Source organism: Suillus discolor, assembly GCF_016758755.1.
Source record: "Suillus discolor strain FC423 chromosome Unknown F5147scaffold_2, whole genome shotgun sequence".
NCBI classification, from domain to species: domain Eukaryota; kingdom Fungi; phylum Basidiomycota; class Agaricomycetes; order Boletales; family Suillaceae; genus Suillus; species Suillus discolor.
In genome coordinates, this window is record NW_024541249.1 from 46,134 (window position 1) to 67,879 (window position 21,746).

Here is a 21,746-nt window from a genome sequence, read left to right on the forward strand (position 1 = left end):
TGGATGGAGGACCACATCCACGGAATATTGCCTCGACGTCTACTCCTGCAACTCCTGTCTGTCGTCATTCACAGCAAATGTTAGTTACCCCATCCATGGTCAAGAAGCGCCAGAAACCACGAGGAAGCAATGCATTTCATCTTCCAGGTCCTCCTCCAGTTCTAGTACTTCCGGGTAGGCGGTATCATGCCCAACAAATCGCTTCCAATACCAATCCTCGGCATGATGTCCCACCCCCTGATCCGATTGACCAGGACAGGCCTTCGTTTTACGATGATGTCCACTTCTTCTCCAATCCCTCCGCTCCAACGGGCGACAGAAAAAAATCAATCAGTGGCAACACTGGTCAAATGAAGTGATTCCTTCGCTAATCGGTCCATACCTCACATATCAATACAAATCCTCTTCACTCCGTCATCGGCCTGTATTTCAAAATGATCATGTCGAGTGTACAGCTTCATGCCACAGGAGGACTTTAGAAGTGACTTGTGTTTTCTTCAATTGTACGAACTCATCATATTGTTCTGTGGCTCGAATTGACCGTAGTCTAGATCTAGAGGTTTTGAACATCGACTGCTGCCCCTGTGCACCCGCACCCCTGCAACTTCTTAAGTTGGGGCTATTTGCCTGTGCGCCCATAGCTCCATCTCTTGCTGTTGACCTACGTGTACTAGAGCTCGTTAGGACTCTTTTTGTGCGGATCACCCCCAATACAACAGCCTGGTGTGAAGCATTGGAAGTTTTTCTAACAGCTCGGGGTTATAAACTTTCAACCAAGGTCTGCCTATATGATTCTTTTTTGAAGTAAGCTAACTCCGGCATCTTCAGGACAATCTTCACCGCCGCTTCAGTAACGCGTATCATTGGTACTCAGTCCTTGTGATGAATGCTGGAGACCACATATACAGCCTCATTTCACAACATCTTCCTTTGCGTTCTTTGGGAGACGAAGTCTTGCCCGCACAACCAAGCGATTATCTATGTTCACATTGTCCTGTTTGTTTTGGAATGCAGGATTGGCAAAAGGATCATGGTTCCCGTTGAAGGTTCGACGATACAGCGAGGCACGAACAATGCTCCTGACTGTATCTATAATTGTTGTAAGGTCGCGCGTTGCCTAGTCTGCTATACTTGAGACGACAAGTGCGTTCGACCCTAAAGGGGAAGCGAGTGCAGCAAGGATCTAGAGGTATGCGCTGAAAGCGCTACTGGTTGGCCAATGCGAAGCGCGGGAAAGCGCAGGTGCGCGCGAGGCGCGAGAATGCGCGAAGCGCGGGAATGCGCGCGCGTGTATGCGGAAACAAGAGAGTGTAAGAGTGAGTTTGCTTAGGTGATGATATGATGTAAGACAAGAGAAGGGAGATGCGAGGTGTAAACAAATAGATTTCTACTATGTTCTGCTAGGTAAATAGTGGGTAGTGACCAGTAAGTCCTCTGTCGTTCTGGTGGGAGAGTAAGTTAGTATGTATGTACTGCTGGCGCTTAAGTATGGCGCCTAAGTGCTGTCATGCGGAGCCGAAGCGCTACCGAGTAAGGTATGTAAAGATATATGTAAGTAAGGGTCCATGATAAAAATAAAGATGGAAAGATATGCAAATGTGAGAAATGGAAATATACGCACTAGGGAACTTGGTGGACAGTGGATGGATGCTTCTGGATGGCTGGCGCTATAGGGCGCTACAGCGCGGGAAAGCGCGCGCGCATATACATCGTGAAGCGCGGGAAAGGTACGCGCGCATGGCGCGCGTTGCGCGGGAAAGCTGCGCCTCATATAGAGATAGCTGCAGGTAGCACACAGAGTGATGCTACAAGTTCGTGCCATGTACTCCCCAGTGAAAACTGCCATATTGCACAATGAGAGGCATGAGTCTCTACACCGTCTCAAGTATGTCTTTCCTACCGTGTTTTTCCCCATGCTGATGTTTTGCAGGCTAGATTGCCATGTATGCATCGATGCATGCTTCACACAGAAACGGTCAGCCAATTCACGTGGGGCCGATGGCCTAGATCCGCCAAACCCAACATGATCAGTTTTCATTTCGGACGAAGAGGTCGCACGGATGGAAGCTCACATACGTGCCTGTCGAGGCTCCCTACCTGGTCATGGAACAAAATGCAAGAAGCCCGAAGGCGACGAAGACGGGTATGAAGATGGTATGCGCATCCCTGTATCGACATTGGATGCCTGCGGGGAATCTTTTCTTGCTGCGGACGAAAAATGAGAGAAAGCTAGCACCCGTTTTTTCGCCGATACAGGAATCATGGCCTTACTTTGTTGTCATGATTGTGTCTTATGGTTGGTCAATATGACATCAGCAGGTGAAAAACAATATTATGTCCTTGCACTTATAAAAAAACTCTTCGAACATCTTCCGCCAACCATGACCGTCGGTATCTTGTATGATATTGCATGTCAGCTCGAGCGTAGTTGTCTAAAATACCAACTTCTCGAGCAAGGTGTTCTCTCATGTATCGTATTTTCTATATCTGTATTTCACGCGTACGGACATCAGTGGCCTTGTCAACTTATTTATCACCCTCACAAATGTGAAGGGTTTGGACTTTCTGACGGAGAGGGCTGTGAGCGCCTGTGGAGCGCTCTCAAGATGTTGATCCCCCCCTTGCAGGTCTCTGGGGTAAGTATCTTAATTCGTTGGGATACCTTGACTGACTAACATCATGATAGTACCACCAACGTCTTTTTGTGCTGAATGCACAAGTTCGCCATCTTGATGGCAAAAATCTCGATACATTTGGTGAGTGGCTGAGTCGCAGATGGACTCATTGCCAGACAAAGAAGAGCAGTGCAGAACATGCGCTTCGACAACTCTCTGTGGATGAGGCTAATATACGCCCGGAATGGAGGGCTCAGGTCGAGCACCAAACGAAACCATTATCCAGTGCATGCTTTATTTTATATTTTCATATTTTCCTAACATTTATAAAAAGGGAGATCAAAAACCAACAATGACGAGCAAATATCAAAGATTTTGACCCTCGAGCGAACACTCAGTAACCTGGACGATTCCGTTCGTGCTCTTGAGATGCAGCTCTGTGCTGGCAACACTCTTAACATTGTTGACTTCAACCTTCGACTTGCAGACGAACGCACCTACCGGTCCAAAGTCACTGATACTCTGCGATGATGGAAGGCGGCCCTCGGCATCAGGCAACTTACCGATCTTCAACAACTCCGACGTAGTATATTCCTTCAAATTCGTCTTGATGCGCAAGCTGTCAAGGCACGCCTTCGTGAACGTCTTCGCCAGCGCAAATTTGAAATTGAGAGGTTTAAACGGTCGTACCGTCAGACAGTAAATGGTATGTAGCTCGATCCAACATGTTGATATAACATGTTGATATGTCCATGATTATCTTTGATTTAGAGCACAAGCTTCATGTGCATGCAGAAGCTTCAATTCAACGGCGCAACCCTACCATTTGAAAGCTCATCACAACTTACAACAACCTCTGTGGTAAACTAATTGATTTAATTCGACGAGGGGAAGCTCCTGCTGGTGCGATAGCACCTCATTCTATCTCTCCGACTGGTATCTTTCAGCTTAACATAGACGATGACATCTGGCAAGATGTTGGACTTGATGGCAATGATATGGCTCCATTTGCCTGGCTAGCAGATGAGAATATGCACGCAGCAATTAAGTTTCAACTCGAGGTGGACCAGTGCAACGAGGAAGGGGCTCGTATCATACGAGAACATTGTGTTCTTCAGGAGTGGATGATGGCTGAGTGGGATGCCTTACAGGAGGCTCACACTCGTGCAGGTAAGTTTGTACAACATTCTACTGTCATGACACTGATAGTATATTTAGATGAGAATGAAGATCTCTGTTTTCATTTCAACCTCCATGCTCGCTTATTGAGTGGTCTTGTTGTGCATTGGCAATCTCAAGTTCGTCCTATCCCTTGCGCTTGGCCATTGCCTGACTCATGGGGCCCCACCCCGAATGACCTTGCTGAGGCTGCTAATATGTATTATCAACCAAGCTGTCTTGATGGTACAGCTGCTGTGTACGATTCTGAGAATGACTGGGAGTCTGATGACGAGAGGGAGAATGATGAATTGATAGACGAATTGGAGGAAGCTGCATTGGCTGGGGCATATATGGACCTTGACTCGGATTCATATGATATATAGTCTTTTGTAACAATATCCGAAATTATCAAGTGATTGCTATAAGACAATACATTGAAAGTGCAAATATATCATAGGCTATCTCATCTTAGAATAGTGATGTCTCAGCTCCAAGCTGCATTTTTCAGAAAATGAGCATAATATGCTGAATAAAATCCCTAAATTCATGAAAATATTTATGGACATGGATTGAGCAGAAAACTGGGAGGCATTCAAGGAAAAGTCTTACTGTGAATACATTCACCCCTTGAATGCCTCCCAGTTTTCTGCTCAATCTATGTCCATAAATATTTTCATGAATTTAGGGATTTTATTCAGCATGTTATGCTCATTTTCTGAAAAATGCAGCTTGGAGCTGAGACATCACTATCTGAGAATATATAGATGGTGGGGCATCCCAGACATGAGCTATCTCATATCAGCCCAGTGACCATATAAACCAGTGGTGGGCTAGCCTGCATCATGCATAGGAGAGTGCCAGGCCAGCCTAGTCACCATATAAACTGGTTGTGGGCTATCCCGCATCATGCATAGGAGAGTGCCGGGCCAGCCCAGTCACCATATAAACCAGCGGTGGGCTATCCTGCATCCTGCATAGGAGAGCGCTGGGCCAGCCCAGTCACCATATAGACTGACAGTGGGCTATCCCACATCATGTGTAGGAGATGGCTGGGCCAGCCCAGTCACCATATAAACCAGCGATGGGCTATCCCACATCATATGTAGGAGATTGCGGGGCCAGCCCAGTCACCATATAATCCAGTGGTGGGCTGTCCCACATCATGTGTAGGAGAGTGCCGGGCCAGCCCAGTCACCATATAAACCAGCAGTGGGCTATCCTGCATTGACCAGTCACTGTCTTTTTGTTTCTGCTTTCATGCTTGCATCCAAAGTAATATGTGATGACACTTACTCCAATAAAACCTGGAGTATTGTGGTGCAGGGCATGTTCCAATTGCACAAAATTAACCAGATGGAGTGCGAGATATGTCAGTATCTGGAGCGAGGGCACAGTCAAGAACCTTACCCAACTTACATTCTTCCCTCATCATCAAAGACAACCCCCCCTCCTACCACAGATTTCAAGGACCTTATCTGACTTACATTCTTCCCTCATCATCAAAGACAACCCCCCCTCCTACCACGAATTTCTTCCCTCCTCCTCCAGCCACTTTGGATTTCGTAGATCAAGGACCTTACCCAACTTACATTTTTCCCTCATCATCAAAGACAACCCTCCTCCTACTGCAAATTCCTTCCCGCCTCCTCCATTCTTAGGTCAAGGACTTTATGAAGACAAACATTATACTCTCAGTGTCTGAATGTGTAGGCAGTTTTTTATAAGAAGTGACCCCTGACACCCCCTGTGTATTAATATAATAAAGGATTTAGGATACCCCAGATGGGTCATAGGACAGATTAAATACATTGGCCCAGCAGGTCCAGGCTTCCTGGGGAAAGTATTGGATTGGCCCGGGTTACCACCTGCATTGCATGGGAATACCATCTAAGATCATGCCTCTTAGGTAAGATTGTAAGCCAGAATATATGTACCTAAGAGGTGCTTTGAGAGGGGTGACTGAAGTGCTAGTGAAATAAAATGGTGTCACGACATGCTATAAGTTTGATCATCATCAGCCAGCTAACTACAGTGTATTGCAGGCCACTTATCACGTTGATCTCTACTTATAATTGCGCATCAAATTGACATGTCCCTAGCATAGTCATATATTCATTCAAATACTTGTTTCATACTTGTAAGATGCTCATCAAAATGATATGTGCCTAGCATAGTCATATATTTTTTCATATGCATGTTGTGCGAAGATAATAATGTGTAATTCTAAATCAAAACATATCATAATGGGTTCTATTTGTCAGCTCTACCTGGACGTATCAATTCCTGGTTGATTTCCTGATGCATATCACGGTTCGAAGCTGGTGCAGCAACTCCGTGAATGGGCCAAGATTGGATGGTAAGGAAGCTTTTACATAGTGTTCAATACTGATGAGTTCATCCAGGGCAGAAGCATCGAAACTCGACGGTGTTGACATGTCGAAACATTGCCACCTGCGCATCCAACTTGATTGAGTCTCCCATCTCCTGGCACTGTCAATTGTCACACATCATATTCTTGCATATTTACTTTTATCTTTTGCTCATTGTCTGCTAGTATCGTGTTTCCCGCTGATTGAATTTATCGTCATTTGTTTGCTACATCAGCAAACTAGTGGGTACTTGTACAAAGTTGTACAAGGTTGTACAAGGTTCACAGGCACACAAGGAAGTCCCCTCTTTACAGTCCTGTTACAAGGTAGTACAAGCTATCACAACCTGTACAAGCATCACAACCCATACAAGCACCACAACCCATACAAGCACCACAATACAGACAAACAGAACACACTGTGCGGAGTCTGCAGACGAGACACATTTTGCAGATGAGACATGCTGTATAAGCTTATGTAATTTGTAGGACACCATACAAGCTTGTACAGGAAGCATAAATTGTGCTGATTGTCGTAGATTGTAAAACATGAGTACTAGTATGCAAGATTATAAAATGATGTTGACATCCTCCAAATCACTGCCTCCTGCACTCGAGTCGCCATGAACAAGCTCACCCATCCCAATACCAGCCCACTGCGCCAGCATATCTTCAAGCTCGTCACGACGTTCGGGAATGTCCATCAGTTTGTCCAGAGACTTCTGCAACAAGTTAAAGTCGTTCCTACATCTATCAGCGGAGAGGTCAGGTACTTTGTCGGTACCAGTTTCAGAAAACCCAGAAATGACGACCTTCATCTGTTAACTAATTAGCGATGGAAAATAAAATAAATCACAGCGTACCACAGCAGCCACGAGAATAAGCGCGTTTGGAGGGATTGTGCGGTGAAATTTGTCTGTATTTTTGAGTGCCTTCTTGCTATTGCTATAATAAAATGCAAGGCAGCCATCCATAAGAACTTGTGACACAAAGTTTTTCCATTTGCCCTAGAAAAAATAAACAGTGAGCAGCCACATTGCGAGGAGTGATCACATACGTTAGACGAGTCAGGAATACGAAGGTAACCACCGGTCTTGAGGAGCTTAGTGGCGGCTGTGATGATGTGCTTCTGTATATCCTCCTTACGTGTGACTGTGCCCTTTGGGAAAATGTCATATGCTGATTTCGCAATGGGTATGATGACTTTCTTCAGCTCTGTGCGAAATGTAAACAAATCATCGCAGAGCTGATGATAAAATAAGCGCGCTGATCATCAGTTAATGAGATGCTTACCACTCGGGACATTTGAGCTTTGTACTTTGGGAAATAGCCTTGTAAATAATGAGATTCGAGGACGTCCGGTGGTGTGATAAACACTTACCTTTATCCATTTTGATCTTCTTCTCGTGGTACCTCCAGAGTTCAGCGTCCAGGACTTCTTGTGCGAGTTGTAGAGCGTCTCCATGCTCTGGAACAGGATGTGTCAACACAGCTTGGAGATGCATTTCTACCTTTGCTGCCTGCAAAAGTGCCTGCCAGGAAGGTGGATAAAAGCCGAGCTTCGCGGGGTCCCCTTGGGTTGGTTTGATCTTTCATGCCTTCTTGCTGCTGTGTGAATCTGGCTCAGGTGTGGTGCTGAAAGAGCGAGAATGGAGAGTGGGTGACGTTGCGCGATCAGATGGAGAAGTGTCCTTGGGAACGGACCGTGACAAAGAGTGTGCCCGGGAGAGGGGCTGTATGCGATTTGAGGACTGGCTTGGCCGAGATGGAGGACAACGAGGAGACTGTACGCGAGAGGAAGAAGCGCGCACAGATGGTTGATGTTCATGTCGATGAGCTGATGGAGATCTTGTGCACCGACGAGGAGACCTTGAGCAAGTGGAAGATATATGTGAGTGACGTGGAGGTGAGTATCTACGCTGCACTCGAGCAGGAGAGGCATGTTGAGGTGAGAGTCGACAAGGTGACTTCGAGCGGCAGAGACGTTCAGCATGTCTTGCTCTCAAGAGGGAAGCCTGCGAAGGAGCCTTGCACTGTCCATTCTTCGCCTGATGACGCTCAAGGACATCAACAATACCCTGGAAAAAAAAAGGTGACTAGGTGGACATGTAAATTTTTTATATACCTTCCTGTGATTTCTGTCGAGCTGCATTGTCGGGCTCGTCATCAATACCTTGATCGAAATCCGCTTGCATTCCACCCTCAAGCCCATCATCGAAATGATCCGCTTGGTCCTCTTGCTGACGTGGGAATTGATCACGGTCCCTGCGACGGGCATGAGGATGGTTAGGGCGGAGAAGTAGACACTTACATTTGGTTGTCTTCGTGTTCCATGAGATTATCATCTGGACCCTGGTTGTCATTTTCACTAGTAGAACCCTCAGAATCATCCCGATTGTTGCACTCCAAGCCTAAATCCCTATCATGCTCCAAGTCAGAATCCCTGTCACCCTCAAAATCCCGATCTTCGATGACATTTTCATCTGCTGCTTGGCGTCCATAGGTAGTACCACTGGAATACAGTGCCTTGCAAATATCAGACATGGGCAGCTTGAATCCAAATCTCCCCAAAGGCTGATTGGTGGGAAGGCCGGGATGAGGAGTGCGAGAGAGCTGAGATCCTGACCTGACTTGGTTGTCGGCTGTAACAGAACACTGCTTAGGATATGTCATCAGCTTGTAGCAGTTAGAAAAATGAACCATTACATTTTTCTTTGTTCTCTGAAGCTGTGACAGAGCCATGGGGTTTTCTTCGGCATCTGAGTCGCTCATTTGAACAATGGGCTCCTTGCGTCCTTTCCTTGCTGGGGCTGCTAGTGTTTCTCCGGTTTTTTTCAGTTGTGCTACATGGCCACCAACACCTCGTGTGCTTCTCTCGCTTCGTCGAGAGGGAGCTGCTGCTGGGGCAGAATGCTTGGCCTTCTTTCTTGGAGGCATCAGGAAAGCCAGAAACTTGAATGTGTTAATAGTATAAGCTGATCTAGCGCTAAAGTAGCTGTCGTGTATTATGTAATAAGCGACATAAGTTCGCACAACAAAAAACAAGTCAGGATATCATAAGGGAATAAGGAGAAGAGGAGGAGGAGGAGGTACAAGACAACTAGAATTACAGGACGGACTCGGAGAAAGTCTATATCAAATAGACAAATATGATGGTCAGACTGAGGAGAGGGTACGAGGGGCACTGCAGACAAAATGTTTTCAGCAGGACTTGTGAAGATTCCGGGTAGAACGACGCAGTGGAAGTCTTGAAGGCCCTGCCTCGGGAATTGGAGGATGACCTATGCGAGGATTATCCCCCCCGGACCCTACCTCGGGAATAGGATTGGAACTTGCTGAGGGATTTATGGGTGCAACTTCAACATAGGTGTCGATAAATGCAGTCAAAACCTCAAGAACCTTGTTGTGAGTGGTCTCCACTCTCTCTTTCTCATCGGGCTTGTTCGCGAGGCAAACTAAAGCTTGCCAGTGCTGAACGAGAGGCCTAAATGTTGCGAAGTAATCTGATGTCATCTCCACCATGAAAGTTGGGTCCAGGACAACCCCCACTTTTGTGAAATAGCAGGTACCCAAAGCCCCTTTGAGATCAGCCTTGCCCAAGGCTTCATAGGCACTCGCCCATGGCAGCGAGTCTCGAGTCCAGGATGGTGCTAATTCACCATGCGCGCCCCCATACTTCGCAACGAACTCACAAATATGTAGAACAACGACTCCAGGTCATCAGAGGGCCTGTGTTCAATCAGCTGTTCAACAGCATTGGCCGGGGCGACGTCCTTGCTCGGGTCATTGTTGTCCACGTTGGGATCGATTATTTTCATCATGCTCTGGAGAATCCGGTGTAGAGACTCGCGCCTCTCAATGCGGAATATACGGCCCTATTACCCACATAATTCCCTACACGTTCCAGCTCTTATCCGAAGGATCAGTCATACGCGCTCTCACGCGCGCGCCCTACGTACGCGCCTCGTTCGCGCGCCTTACACGCACTCGCGCCTTTCGCGCGCGCTTGTGCGCCTCCCTTAGGCCTTTGTACCCTTGTCCGTCCGTCCGTCCTATGTCCTCGCTGATTTACTGGTGCGTTATTCTTATCCCTTTCACTGAATTGACGTACCTTCGGTCCGATCTCCGCGCTTACATACAGAAAGTCTATCATAGGCTTTAGAATATATTTAGAGTTGATGTGGTTACTCGGTTCGGTACCACGCTCGGAAGCGCACCGCATAGCGTAATCTCCCTTCTTAAATAGAGGGAAAGTTCCTTTTAACTTACTTCCTTCCCTTCTCCCTTATCTGAGTATACTGCAAATTGTATAAGTGCACCTTAGTACTTGAAATCCGATTATACTTCACTATTCTACCATCGCTCGCGCATCTGTTATACTTGAACACTCTCCCCCATCGCTCGAAAGCACGCTTCCGTATACGTGCGCGCCCCTTGCATCTTTCGCTCGCGCGCGCCCTTCGCGCGCCTACGCGCGCGTTATCTTCTCGCGCCTGTTACCACCCGTCTAGTTGGCGAAGACTCCCTCCATTACATTAAAGAGGAACTTCTCTCAGTAGCTGTCCTTTGGGTCGAGTCGTATTCTCGTATCCTGGTCTTACTGTAGAACCCCCGTTAGCTTTAGCGTTTCACCTATAGTCAAGATTCCTCACCTTCACCGGATCGAAATATATGGCATAGTACCCTGTAACAATACAGTCAAAAGCAAGCACAGTGAATTTCGGAAACAAACTTACAGTACCAGGCGAATACGTGCTGGTCGTATTTACTGCTAACACTGCGGCATGGTCCAAGTCGATGAAGTAGCCAATGCCATCATGCATGACAAAGTTATTAGGACTGAGGTCCCCGTGTAGGACTCGTCTTTCAATCATTGCTTGGTGAGCTAAAATATATCATCATTAGCGAGTCTATGTTCTGCGCAGTTGATATCACTCACCAATTACAAAGTGACGAAAAGCCACGATCAGCTCCGTTCTAGAGCTGAATTGAGAGAGTGGTTCCCCGCAAGGGCTCAAGAGAAGACGCCGGTGAAATCTATTACAGAATGCGGTGTTGTCTCATTGATCCTGGTCATATATCTTGCGAATACGTGCCGTGCAATCAGGCTGCCCCTCGTGATAAACATCCCAATCGTCAATGAGTTCTACAACGTTAGGAATACCCTTGACCATCCTCAGGACGGTTGGTTCGTGCATTTTTTTTGACTCCTCCACCCAACAATCTTTCAGAGTGTACTCCGTTCCTTCCTTGTTTCTAACACGATAACAGACCATTCCCCTACAGAAAAACCCATGGCTCTTCCACAGCACAGCCATGATCGAATAGACATTGTTATTGTTGTCTTCCACCCAGCCTATCGCCCCATCTGCAAGATCGACATGGGTGCCATTGCACGCAGCGTGACACATGTGAATAGTGGGATCAAGATCCAGGTGGCGGCTATCCGGAAGTGTGAGGGCAGCTAATGCATCGCAGAGGTGTATAGAGCCGGGAGACTTGTGAATGTTGAAAGGAAGGGATATGATGACGCCAGAGTGGTCGAAATAATGTGCACGGAGCATATTCGCGCAGATTGAGTAGGCAAGTACGAATCGACGCCATGGTTGTTCTCGCATGATTAAATATGCTTTAATTGCTGACCCCCAATACACTGCTAAACCTCTATTCTTGGAAAGATCAGAAGAGGTGTGCTCCACAAAGGCCAGGACATTCGCCCACGACTTATTTTCCTTCAGGAGTGTGAAGTCGAACAGGGATAAATCAGGCTTCTGGGCGTTGAAAGAGTCTGGAATAGCAGTGGTAGAAAACTCTGCAGTCCAGTACCGGGCCCCCATCGCAAATGTGTAGGGGATGTTGTCCTTCAGTGAGTTGCGCAAGTGGTACTGTATGGTATAAAAGAGCCGCTGAAGGTCTGTCTCGGTAGTGTGCACCACCCGTCGTCGTCTTTTCTTCGATCCAGCTTGAAAGTCTTGGCCATCCCAACTCCCTTCGAGTAGTTCATCTTTTCCAAGGATCGTGGACCTGAGTGAACCCTCATAATTGAGCTTTGAGCCACCGCCATTATCTGTATCGTCGTCGTCGTCCTCTATGTCCTCATCAATCTCTGTGGCCGAGCCTTCATCATCCTCCAGTCCGTCGGTCTCTGAGTCAGACTCTTCAGTCCACTTGACTCGTTTTCTGCGGTTGAATTTTCATCCCTTGCTAGAGTATGCAGATGGTCCTGCAAGCCTATTGTACTTGATCAATCCAAGGCTTTCTACCTCGATATTGGTTCGAGGAACGATTTGGTTGAAAATGGAGTTCTTGAACTGCAATTGAACTGCGTTGCCGACACCCTCGTGAATAACACGGGATTGCAGCTCACGCTTGAGGAGGGGTTTGACGATGTCCAAGGTACGTGGCAATTCACCAACAGGGACGCCGATAGAGCTGATTCTACCGCAAAGAAGCTGGTCGATGTCGACAAGGGATGAGACTGTAGTGTTGGACAGCATTTTTTCGTTGAGTAGTCAATTTGAGCTAACATTGGTGATGTGGCATGCATTGGCCTCAATGCAGTGTTTGTTGCTTGGTGTTGATTCTCCCTTATCACAGTTCACCGGGTTCACCATCCAGGTAGGCCCATCAGCAAGCTGCTACAGATCTCACAGCGCGCACAGATATCACAAGCGTCACAGATCTCACAGCATGCACAGATCTGCACAAATGTGCACAGATATCACAAGCATCACAGAATAGCACTGGTAAACATCAAAACGATAGACATCTATCCTTGTGAAGCGTAGTAAAGAGTATCATAGATCTGCTTATCAAAATACTTGTTAAAGAAAAAAAGATGAAGAATAATGTGATGAAGTCGCTTTCGTCAACCGCGCGTCCGCTACTGCCCCAAATTGAGGAATGAGGTTGATGAATGAACGAACTTGTTATGACAAACGGTCGTGTGCGACTAGGATGATCTAAACAGCGACAACCACGACAGTGGTACCGAGTGCTGAGAGTCATCGGCCTTTACAGACAAGCAAAGGTTGCATACTCGAACGTAGCTCGTGGTGGTTAACGAGGGGTTACGCTGAGATGATAGCGGTTTACAGACAGTGAGAGGCGTCACTGAAGGTACGAGTTGATGTCGAGCAGATAGCTTTAGCAGGACAAGGAGTTCAAGGGTAAACCTAGTAAGATTAAGTAAGGAACGTCTACTGTTAATCTTCGACCTTATATAAGGCTACTCTTCGTATCTAAGCTCAGCCTAAAGCTGGGTTCTAATCTGCTTATCTACATGAGTCAGAGATAGCGTCCATGAGGCGGGCTTCTATCGTAGATAGGATCCATGAGGCATCCTTCTATCAGTACATGAGGCAGCACGAGGCTTGCCTTCTATCTTGATAACATAAATAGGTCTTCTAGACCTATGTTGTCATGTGTCGTCACGTGCGGTCCAGACCGCTTATCTAAGCCGGCAGTTGCCACTTATCATCTATCATCATCTATCGTCATCTGTCGTCATCTATCGTCATAGAGCTGGTGAGACTCCGGTATCGTCTATAGCCGTGCGGTGGCAGAGGGCTGTTCTGCTGGCAGGGGACTCATGCCATGTTACTGTAACAGAACTTGCCAAAGGGGAACTATATCACCCACTGGAGAACCATTGGCATGCTTAGCACGTTTCACAATGTGCATTCCAGTTACAGGGTCAACCGCACCAATCTTCATGTTATGGACATAACACAGGTACTGATCTTGCCATCCAATACGAGAACCTCATCGAGGCATCAGGCACATGATGAGCTGCAATTCGCAGATGGTGTGTCCTGAGGGGGTCAATATATATAGGCCAAATTGATGAGTAGAAAAGGTGCTCACCTTTTAACCTGGACTGGGGCCATTCATACTGTCCATCAATATTCACAAGGACAGCATTCCTTCGGCCTTTCAACCACTCGGGGGATGAAGGAGAGGCGTGCAAGGTTTGGGCCGGTAAGGCAAGACTCGAATCATGGTATGAAACCTGTTGTAAGCGAACAGTGTGCCATACTTGGACTCGATCAAAGGGAAGAATTGGAGGACGGTCAATAAGTGATCTTCTTGGAACCGCAACTCCATGGATCATGTTTCCGTTCCTCATATCACATTGCAAGAAGGCCGAAAGAGCATGGCGGAGGTCCGGTATGTTGAAATTGTCAGAGACATCATCAAGTTTCATCCCGGTGCGGGTTGGATTGTAGTTCAGGTGAATGGCAACATTACCGGTGGTAAATGTTCGAGGTGGGCCCGGTGAAGGTTCAACGATACAGCGAGGGATGAACAATGCTCCTGACTGTATCTATAAATGTTGTAAGGTTGTGCTGAAGGTTCAACGATACAGCGAGGGATGAACAATGCTCCTGACTGTATCTATAAATGTTGTAAGGTCGCGCGTTGCCTAGTCTGCTATACTTGAGACGACAAGTGCGTTCGACCCTAAAGGGGAAGCAAGTGCAGCAAGGATCTAGTAGTAGGCGCCAAAGGCACTACTGGTTGGCAAATACGGAGCGTGGGAAAGCGCAGGTGCGCACGAGGCGCGAGAATGCGCGAAGCGCGGGAATACGCGCATGTGTATGCGGAAACAAGAGAGAGTAAGAGTGAGTTTGCTTAAGTGATGATTAGACACTAGACAAGAGGTGAGAGATGCAAGCTGAGAGATGTTATATGCGAGGTGCCAAGTAATAGATTTCAACTATACTCCGCTAGGTAGTAAATGGGTATCGTTGTGGTTCATTTTTGGTCATTCTCATGGGTGAGTAAGTGAGTACTGCTGGCAGCTTAAGTATGGCGCCTAAGCGCTGTCATGCGGAGCCAAAGCGCTACCGAGTAAGGTATGTAAGGATATATGTAAGTAAGGGTCCATGATAAAAATAAAGATGGAACGATATGCAAATGTGAGAAATGGAAATATACGCACTAGGGAACTTGGTGGACAGTGGATGGATGCTTCCGGATGGCTGGCGCTATAGGGCGCTCAAGCGCGGGAAAGCGTGGGAAAGCGCGCGCGCATATACATCGTGAAGCGCGGGAAAGGTACACGCGCAAGTTGCACGTTGCGCGGGAAAGCTGCGCCTCATGTAGGAATAGCTGTAGGAAGCATACAGAGTGATGCTACAAGTTCGTGCTGTATACTCCTTGGTGAAAACTGCAATATTGCACAAGGAGAGGCATGAGTCTCTACACTGGGTAAGTGCTAGCTTGACGCGACAGAGTAATTATATCCTTGGCCTTGTTGAAATAGTTAGTAGTAACGCATGTACAATTGAGCTCCTCTAGGAGCGCAGTTCGTGGATCAGTTGGTTCTTCTTCATCACACACAGTACCCTCTTCCTCGCCCCCCTCATCCTCGACTTCGGTACCAGGATCAACGACATGACTCTTTGACGTTGTGGCAATTTCAAAGTGCCGTAGCTTCTCCAATCAATCCAAGTGACGACAGATTTGCGGATCGTAATCGTTATTGTTGGTATGTCGTGCGAGGTCCTTGATTTCGGATATGTGAGCATGTTCGGTGGCATCCGCAGACCATTGGATGAGAGCACCGACTTTATGTGTACTAGCAGTAATGCTCTGCATTAGCTCCAGCTTAGGTATGAACCAATTGTCGATTGGTTTCTTAGTACCCATCCGTGCGCCCAATGACATGATGACATCTTTGTTTTGATGAAATATCAAGAGCGATTGGTTGATAGATGTCAATAGGTTATCATCGGGGGAAGGGGATTGCGCCATGTATTGGACATCCATAAGGGCATGGATCGCGGTTACAAAACGACGAGGGGCTGTACCAGCGATCAAACCAACGATGTAGCGCTGAACATCACGGTGAACTCTCCCTGTGACTTGCTTGAGCTTTGAGATTCCACAAGAGAAGTGGCGGTAGCCTGTGATTGGCTGCAAAATCGAGAATCTAAAATCAAGTTCCAGTGCTCCAACAGCTACAAGACACCAGTGAAGGTCGTGATCCCAAAATTCCTTATGCCAGTGGTGCAGAGATTCCAGTGTCAGAAAGACTGAGGGATCAGCATACGGCCAGTACATCCAGAAAGGTGCGTGAACACCGTTTAGCCGGTATTCAGCGCATGCTTCAAAAAAAGCTTCGAGGTTATTGGGGTCGGCCTTGATGTTCGCAAGCTGTTCAAGTGTGACAGAGCGCGTGCGTTCGGGATGACGAAAATCATCCCCAAACTCAAGATATGACGCCATGGTGAACGGGGAAGTTTTGCCACGCACGCATGCAAGCATACATGCCTCGGGGGTGTCGACAATGTAGGCTGCAAGAGGCGTATAACAATGACGAACATTGCCCACTGGATCTGACATCATGATCCCGATCTCGGCTGCTATCATCAATGGTTTCAAGACAATGACAAGACACTTGTGTATGAGGCGATCTTCGAGCACGCCCCACATCCGTTGATTGGGGTGCAAATACTGTGGGATAGGGAGGAGAGCTGTAAGTAGGAATGCCCTAGACGAGAGTTTGGTGCGAGTGCGCATGCAGATATTTGCAAGGCCTAGAAGAAGTGGATGAGCGACCCTGGCACCAGTCATAGTGGTGATGTTTGTTTTGTCGGAAGATAGTACAGTCCCAAGGATTGTAGCGCCTCTAGGTAGTTGGTTTTGCAGAGCCTATGATGAGATGATGCGAATTTTAGAGACTCAGATGCATGTACCTGGATATCCCAAGCAAAATCACCCATCAGCCACTCCAAATATACGCGCAGAACCCGTGCTGCAGTAGTGTACACGCGACGAGGGACAAAGTCAAGCTTGTCATGGAAGAGGGGGTTGCTGAACAGACTCTCTAAGCATTCAACAGGATCCCTCCAGAATAGTCGGATTGGGTGTTTCGTGCTATGGGGCGAGGTAATGGGTTGACATTTCCAGCTCGGTCCCTTGGGGAGCATCTTGGCACGGCTTCGTAATTCTTTAGCGTTGTTGAAAGATAGTTTTAGTTTGCGAATCTGCAAGGGTAATCATCAATAAGAAGGCGAGGAGAAGGACAAGTGCAAGTGCAAAAGATTACATACCATCGAGAGTGCCAAAAATTCATCAATTGCCGCCATACTGAGGGAGGACCGAAGAAGAAAATCAGCAACTTCCCACTCATTCCTCGATGCAAAAGGATAAAAATGATTATCTTTCCTGCAGTCCGCATACTCATCAGCGTCGAATAGGTCCAAGAAGGTTGTGCCGTCCCGAGAGTAACAAGTCCCTGCGCCCTTGTACCATTCCTCTGCACTTGATGATTCCTCTCCCACTGTGTCGAAGTGGTCTCCCCCAATGTCAAAATCCATTCCATCTCCAGGATCAGGATATGAAACCCTGTCACAGTGGTCATCCGAAGGAAACTGAGAAGAGAGAGAATCAAGGGATCGCCAACGTGGTTCGACCAACTCTGTGAACTGCAAAATGTCAACCATATCGCAAATAGAGCTATGGCATGAGGTTCGGGGCTGGCTAAGGTGGCGAGTCACACTAGACTCCTTCATGAATATTTTGCCGCATTTTGGACATGATGGTATTGACATAAGGTATGCGAGATTCACACGCCTCCAACTTAACATTCATCATCATATGGAGCCTCTAGCCCTATCTCCTTCTCGTTATTCTACACCCTCTCGCCATTCCAGAAACTCTTCTTGTTCAAGTTCTCGCCATTCTACACCTTCTTCTCAATCATTGCGCTCATTATATTCCAACTTGAATCATTTTCCAAGTCATCACTACTCCAATACAGCACTAGCACACTGCTGCACCTGTCCTCACAATCAACAACCTCCGAATCATTACCATCTCGATCGGCATGCTTAATAAAAGAGGAGGACGGCTTTACAGGAGGAGTGCAGCTTGTGAGTTATTCTGTGCTCTAATTTCCTCTGCACTTTCTTATCTGCCATTGTCAGGAGTTTGATTGTGCCTCATTCTACCAAGCCGACGAAGAGGACGACCACTCTGACCTGGCCCTCGAGGCAGCTAAATCAAGATGCAAAGTGTGCCAGGCTCAAAATGCCCTGGCGGATTGCACCCTAGAGCATCATATGGTACTTGTGGACCTCTACCGCCATCGTGTTGAAGCTGCAAATATGTGTCTATTAACGGCCGACCTCAACGTAGGGCGTATGCATATAGAGAGGAAAAAAAGTGGTATTTCAACATTTGTGGGTTCAAGTCCTCAATGTGGTACAGCCTGAGTGCGCTGTAAGTTAGGTTCGGCCATACATCTTATTGTTAACAAATATTGATACATACTTCACATGTGATATAACCAGTAGTACTTGATTTATGCACTACATACTAGTATATACTGTTCTGATTTACTCCTCCTGCACACTATTGTTTCAATGTTTACCAGCACTATTCTTGTGACGCTTGTGATGTCTGTGATGTCTGTGAGACCTTGTGTGGATCTGTGTGCGCTTGTGACTCGTGTGAAATCTGTCGCCAAATTAGTAGTTTGCTGATGTACTATTGTACCCGAGTCGAGTGAGCTTCTGAGTCATTTGTGAGTATCTGCGTGAGCATGGACAGATCTGTACAAGACAAGACAGAAATGAGCTACTGTACCCGAGCCGAGTGAACTTCTGAGTGGTTTGTGAATATCTGCATGAACATGGACAGATCTGTACAGACAGACAGAAAAATGATGATATTCAAGACCTATTTGGTCCTCACTAGGCAGGTTTGTGAGGGTCTGTGCAGAGGTTGACAGAAAAAGTTTTACTGTAGTGAACTAGCTAGAAGGGACCAAGCTGTGCACATGGCGCGCTGTCCAGATCTGGACAGAGCCCGGTGATTTACTGATGTGCGGGAAATACGTATCCGCCCGTATCAAAGGCCATGAAGCTCACATACACTCTAAAGGTAGGGGTTTTCTGTCAATTTGAGCGACAATATTCGAGTAAATCGTAGATCATGTAGCGGTTCAAGGCATCGGCGATGAATATCATACAAACTCACGTCATTCAGGTCGCCGTCATAGATACTCACCGGATGGTACTGGTATCTTTATATACATGGATACTTAATAATATCTGCGGGGTAGTGGACGCTTATACGGATCGAGGAGGCCATGGTATTCGTGCTTACTCTATTGTGAATGTATTTTCATGCAACCCCAACTAATTCGTCACTGAATACCTTCTTTTCACTGCTCGAGCGTCCTTTCACATCACCAGGGAGCGACTCGGTTGGAGAGACGTCATCAGAGGTATGCTTCAAGTTGTCGGTAAGCTCATCGCGGTTGCGGAATGAGAATCCGTTCTTCCTCGATTGGTCGACAACAAGGCCGCTGTATATAGTTGAGAACAATGCAAACTTGTAAAAATGCTGGATCTTACACAGCGTAAATGGTCATGGCGATGTAACCTGACACTGGGACAAGATACGAGTGACGGGTATTTGTTGCGTCAGCGAGGGCACCTTGTGCAGATGGGTACCAAGCCCCTCCCCCAACACCCTGAGTTTAGTGAGAACCTTGAATCGAGGACAGCCAGAACACGAGAGGACTCACCATAACAATAAGACCAGAACCCCGCTTGGTGTGCACTCCGAGGTTCTTAGTGCCTAGGGTGAAGATACACTGAAAGTACACGATAAATGAGGTGTAGCTCAAAAAGAGGAAGAGACGTACAGGATAGCAAATGGATTCGAAGAAGAACAGACAGAAGAGACATGCGACAGCGCTATACCCAGGAAGCTGAGAGACCAAGAGGCAGAACAACGAACAACAAAATCCGTAGAAGGCTAGCAATAAGGCAGGGTCGATAAAGTTGAGCATCAATACACCAAGAAATCTGTAAGCCATTAAATTCAGAATGTCGATGAAGGTAGAAAATCGTGTCATGTCTCACCGTCCTACGGTGAATGTGACCTGGCAGAACGAGAAGAGCTGGCTAGCCTTTGACTGGTCGATACCAACTCCTTGGTCAACGAGGAAGTTGACGGCGAAAGAGGCGATGGTTACTTGTGCACCGCTGTGGTATATTTAAGGCCCACTACACAAGCCGGAGAGAACCAGAAAAACGCACACGTAGGCGGTCTGGGCAACAAACCCAAAGATACAGCGATATTGCTTCCAGAAAGGTCCTTGGCCGTCTGTGATGCCAACCTCATCTATCTCTTCAGCCAAAGCATCTTCTGTGATTTCAGGTAGGTTGCAGAAGCTGTGGAAGGTTAGGACGGGTGTTCTGTCATGTAAAATTTGGTCTCACAAAAATAGTATATTAAGTACTATGCCGAGGCCAGCGACTGCAAGATAGACCCTAATAAAAGTTTAGTACGGTGCCTGCACAAAAGCTATCAAACAGACCATTGCACAGTGCCAAGACTGGTCGCATTGGCACCAGTGAAAAACCAGCGTGAAGCGATCAAGGGTCCAGCAAAGGATGCGATGCCTTGGAACCCTTGACTGAAGTTCAAACGGGCGGCAGCATACTGAGGCGTGCCGAGCACAGATATGTAGGAGTTGGCCGCGACCTCGAGTGTTGAGAGGCCGCAACCTAGGTAGGGTAAGATATTAGTACTATAGTGATATAGCTCTTGTAAGGTCAATTACCGATTACGAATGTACTCCCGACGAACCCTCCATATGATTCGTATTTCGCGGATGGCCAGAAGAATACGGCACCTAAGAGATGGTAAGTCTGTGTGTTTTATGAATGAGGACACCAATACCAATGGAGTACAAGCCAAGGCCGATATGAATGCCTTTCTATAAGTGGAAGCTGTTCGTTATCTGGTTTGTGGATCTCCAGATTAAGAGTCACCTTGTATCCTACTCGTCGCATCTGCTCTAATTAGTATTGCTCTGAAGGAAACACTGATGTGACTCACAAATACACCCGCGAACGGTGCCCACACGAAATATGCACCCTAACATGCGATTAGCGAGAACGATCACGCTATCATCAAGGACCAGACACTTACAAAGTATGCTAATTGTAAGAGCGTGCTCTGAAGCTTGGAGATCCCGAATACGGTCTGGAAGTGTGCGTTGAGTACATCAAGAAGCTGTTATCGAAGGTTCGATCAGCTGGAGGAATATATTTGCAAATGCAGGAAATTCATACACCATAGGCAAAACCCCCTGCAGTTCGCCGTCAACTTCGTTATTTCGGTACCAATACCACAAAGAGACCTATGACTCACAAGTAAAAAATAAGGACGTCACAAGAGCGAACGCAAAGGCCCATTCCCTTCGTCCGAGTTGAGTTCCTGCATTTCGTTCAATCAATCCTGTCCTGACATCGAGGGTGAACCTGTGTTCAGTGCTTACCAGTAGTTCCTGTAGGAGGTGCCATGCAGGAAAGGATGGACACGCGTCTATATGCCTGAGAACCATTCGACGCTTATATTGCGGACCATCATTGCATTGGAGGTCAGCAAAAATGATTTGAATCGCTATGGGGCAATCTCGGATCAGGAAACGTAGTGGGACTCCAGCAGTGACCAGTGACTAGTTGACTATCCACACCAATCGGATACAATTAGTGTGTCAATGAGCGCTGCACAAGTCCTATGACCTGCAACCCCATATCGTCTCCCTCCATACCAACGATTCGTGGAAGTTT

At 47.1% G+C, this 21,746-nt stretch overlaps 7 protein-coding genes across 7 annotated transcripts; 3 read left to right on the forward strand and 4 right to left on the reverse strand.

Moving 5' to 3' along the window:
- Window positions 1-2,306: 2,306 nt before the first annotated feature.
- On the forward strand, window positions 2,307-3,329 carry F5147DRAFT_741904 (uncharacterized protein; the record flags this gene model as incomplete). Its single annotated transcript, XM_041439513.1, has 4 exons — window positions 2,307-2,636; window positions 2,687-2,900; window positions 2,950-3,125; window positions 3,153-3,329. 4 exons carry the CDS (start codon window positions 2,307-2,309, stop codon window positions 3,327-3,329), a joined length of 897 nt encoding a protein of 298 aa, XP_041299300.1.
- A 1,680-nt stretch (window positions 3,330-5,009) lies between these two features.
- F5147DRAFT_532378 (uncharacterized protein) lies at window positions 5,010-5,213 on the forward strand (the record flags this gene model as incomplete). The annotated part of the gene is made up of 1 exon (XM_041430102.1): window positions 5,010-5,213. A coding segment is annotated over one exon (204 nt), but the record flags the coding sequence as incomplete, so codon positions are not given.
- A 1,500-nt stretch (window positions 5,214-6,713) lies between these two features.
- Window positions 6,714-9,081, reverse strand: F5147DRAFT_766966 (uncharacterized protein; the record flags this gene model as incomplete). Its single annotated transcript, XM_041440827.1, has 9 exons — window positions 6,714-6,962; window positions 7,008-7,151; window positions 7,202-7,390; window positions 7,438-7,475; window positions 7,526-7,717; window positions 7,849-8,013; window positions 8,270-8,409; window positions 8,456-8,799; window positions 8,851-9,081. The coding sequence occupies 9 exons, from the start codon at window positions 9,079-9,081 to the stop codon at window positions 6,714-6,716; spliced, it is 1,692 nt and encodes a 563-aa protein (XP_041299302.1).
- A 2,123-nt stretch (window positions 9,082-11,204) lies between these two features.
- On the reverse strand, window positions 11,205-12,641 carry F5147DRAFT_795141 (uncharacterized protein; the record flags this gene model as incomplete). Its single annotated transcript, XM_041443152.1, has 2 exons — window positions 11,205-12,324; window positions 12,385-12,641. The coding sequence occupies 2 exons, from the start codon at window positions 12,639-12,641 to the stop codon at window positions 11,205-11,207; spliced, it is 1,377 nt and encodes a 458-aa protein (XP_041299303.1).
- Window positions 12,642-15,591: 2,950 nt separating this feature from the next.
- F5147DRAFT_563771 (uncharacterized protein) lies at window positions 15,592-17,471 on the reverse strand (the record flags this gene model as incomplete). The annotated part of the gene is made up of 3 exons (XM_041430692.1): window positions 15,592-16,803; window positions 16,923-17,138; window positions 17,205-17,471. 3 exons carry the CDS (start codon window positions 17,469-17,471, stop codon window positions 15,592-15,594), a joined length of 1,695 nt encoding a protein of 564 aa, XP_041299304.1.
- A 193-nt stretch (window positions 17,472-17,664) lies between these two features.
- Window positions 17,665-18,368, forward strand: F5147DRAFT_766970 (uncharacterized protein; the record flags this gene model as incomplete). Its single annotated transcript, XM_041440828.1, has 3 exons — window positions 17,665-17,708; window positions 17,765-18,026; window positions 18,081-18,368. 3 exons carry the CDS (start codon window positions 17,665-17,667, stop codon window positions 18,366-18,368), a joined length of 594 nt encoding a protein of 197 aa, XP_041299305.1.
- A 764-nt stretch (window positions 18,369-19,132) lies between these two features.
- On the reverse strand, window positions 19,133-21,731 carry F5147DRAFT_664246 (major facilitator superfamily domain-containing protein). The gene is made up of 16 exons (XM_041434988.1): window positions 21,452-21,731; window positions 21,325-21,390; window positions 21,246-21,262; window positions 21,103-21,186; window positions 21,010-21,048; window positions 20,943-20,963; window positions 20,851-20,887; window positions 20,732-20,803; window positions 20,486-20,675; window positions 20,388-20,438; window positions 20,205-20,339; window positions 20,028-20,150; window positions 19,808-19,970; window positions 19,688-19,756; window positions 19,515-19,633; window positions 19,133-19,465 (listed from the first exon to the last, which is right to left on the reverse strand). Exons 1-16 carry the CDS (start codon window positions 21,474-21,476, stop codon window positions 19,282-19,284), a joined length of 1,395 nt encoding a protein of 464 aa, XP_041299306.1. The 5' UTR covers window positions 21,477-21,731; the 3' UTR covers window positions 19,133-19,281.
- Window positions 21,732-21,746: the final 15 nt, after the last annotated feature.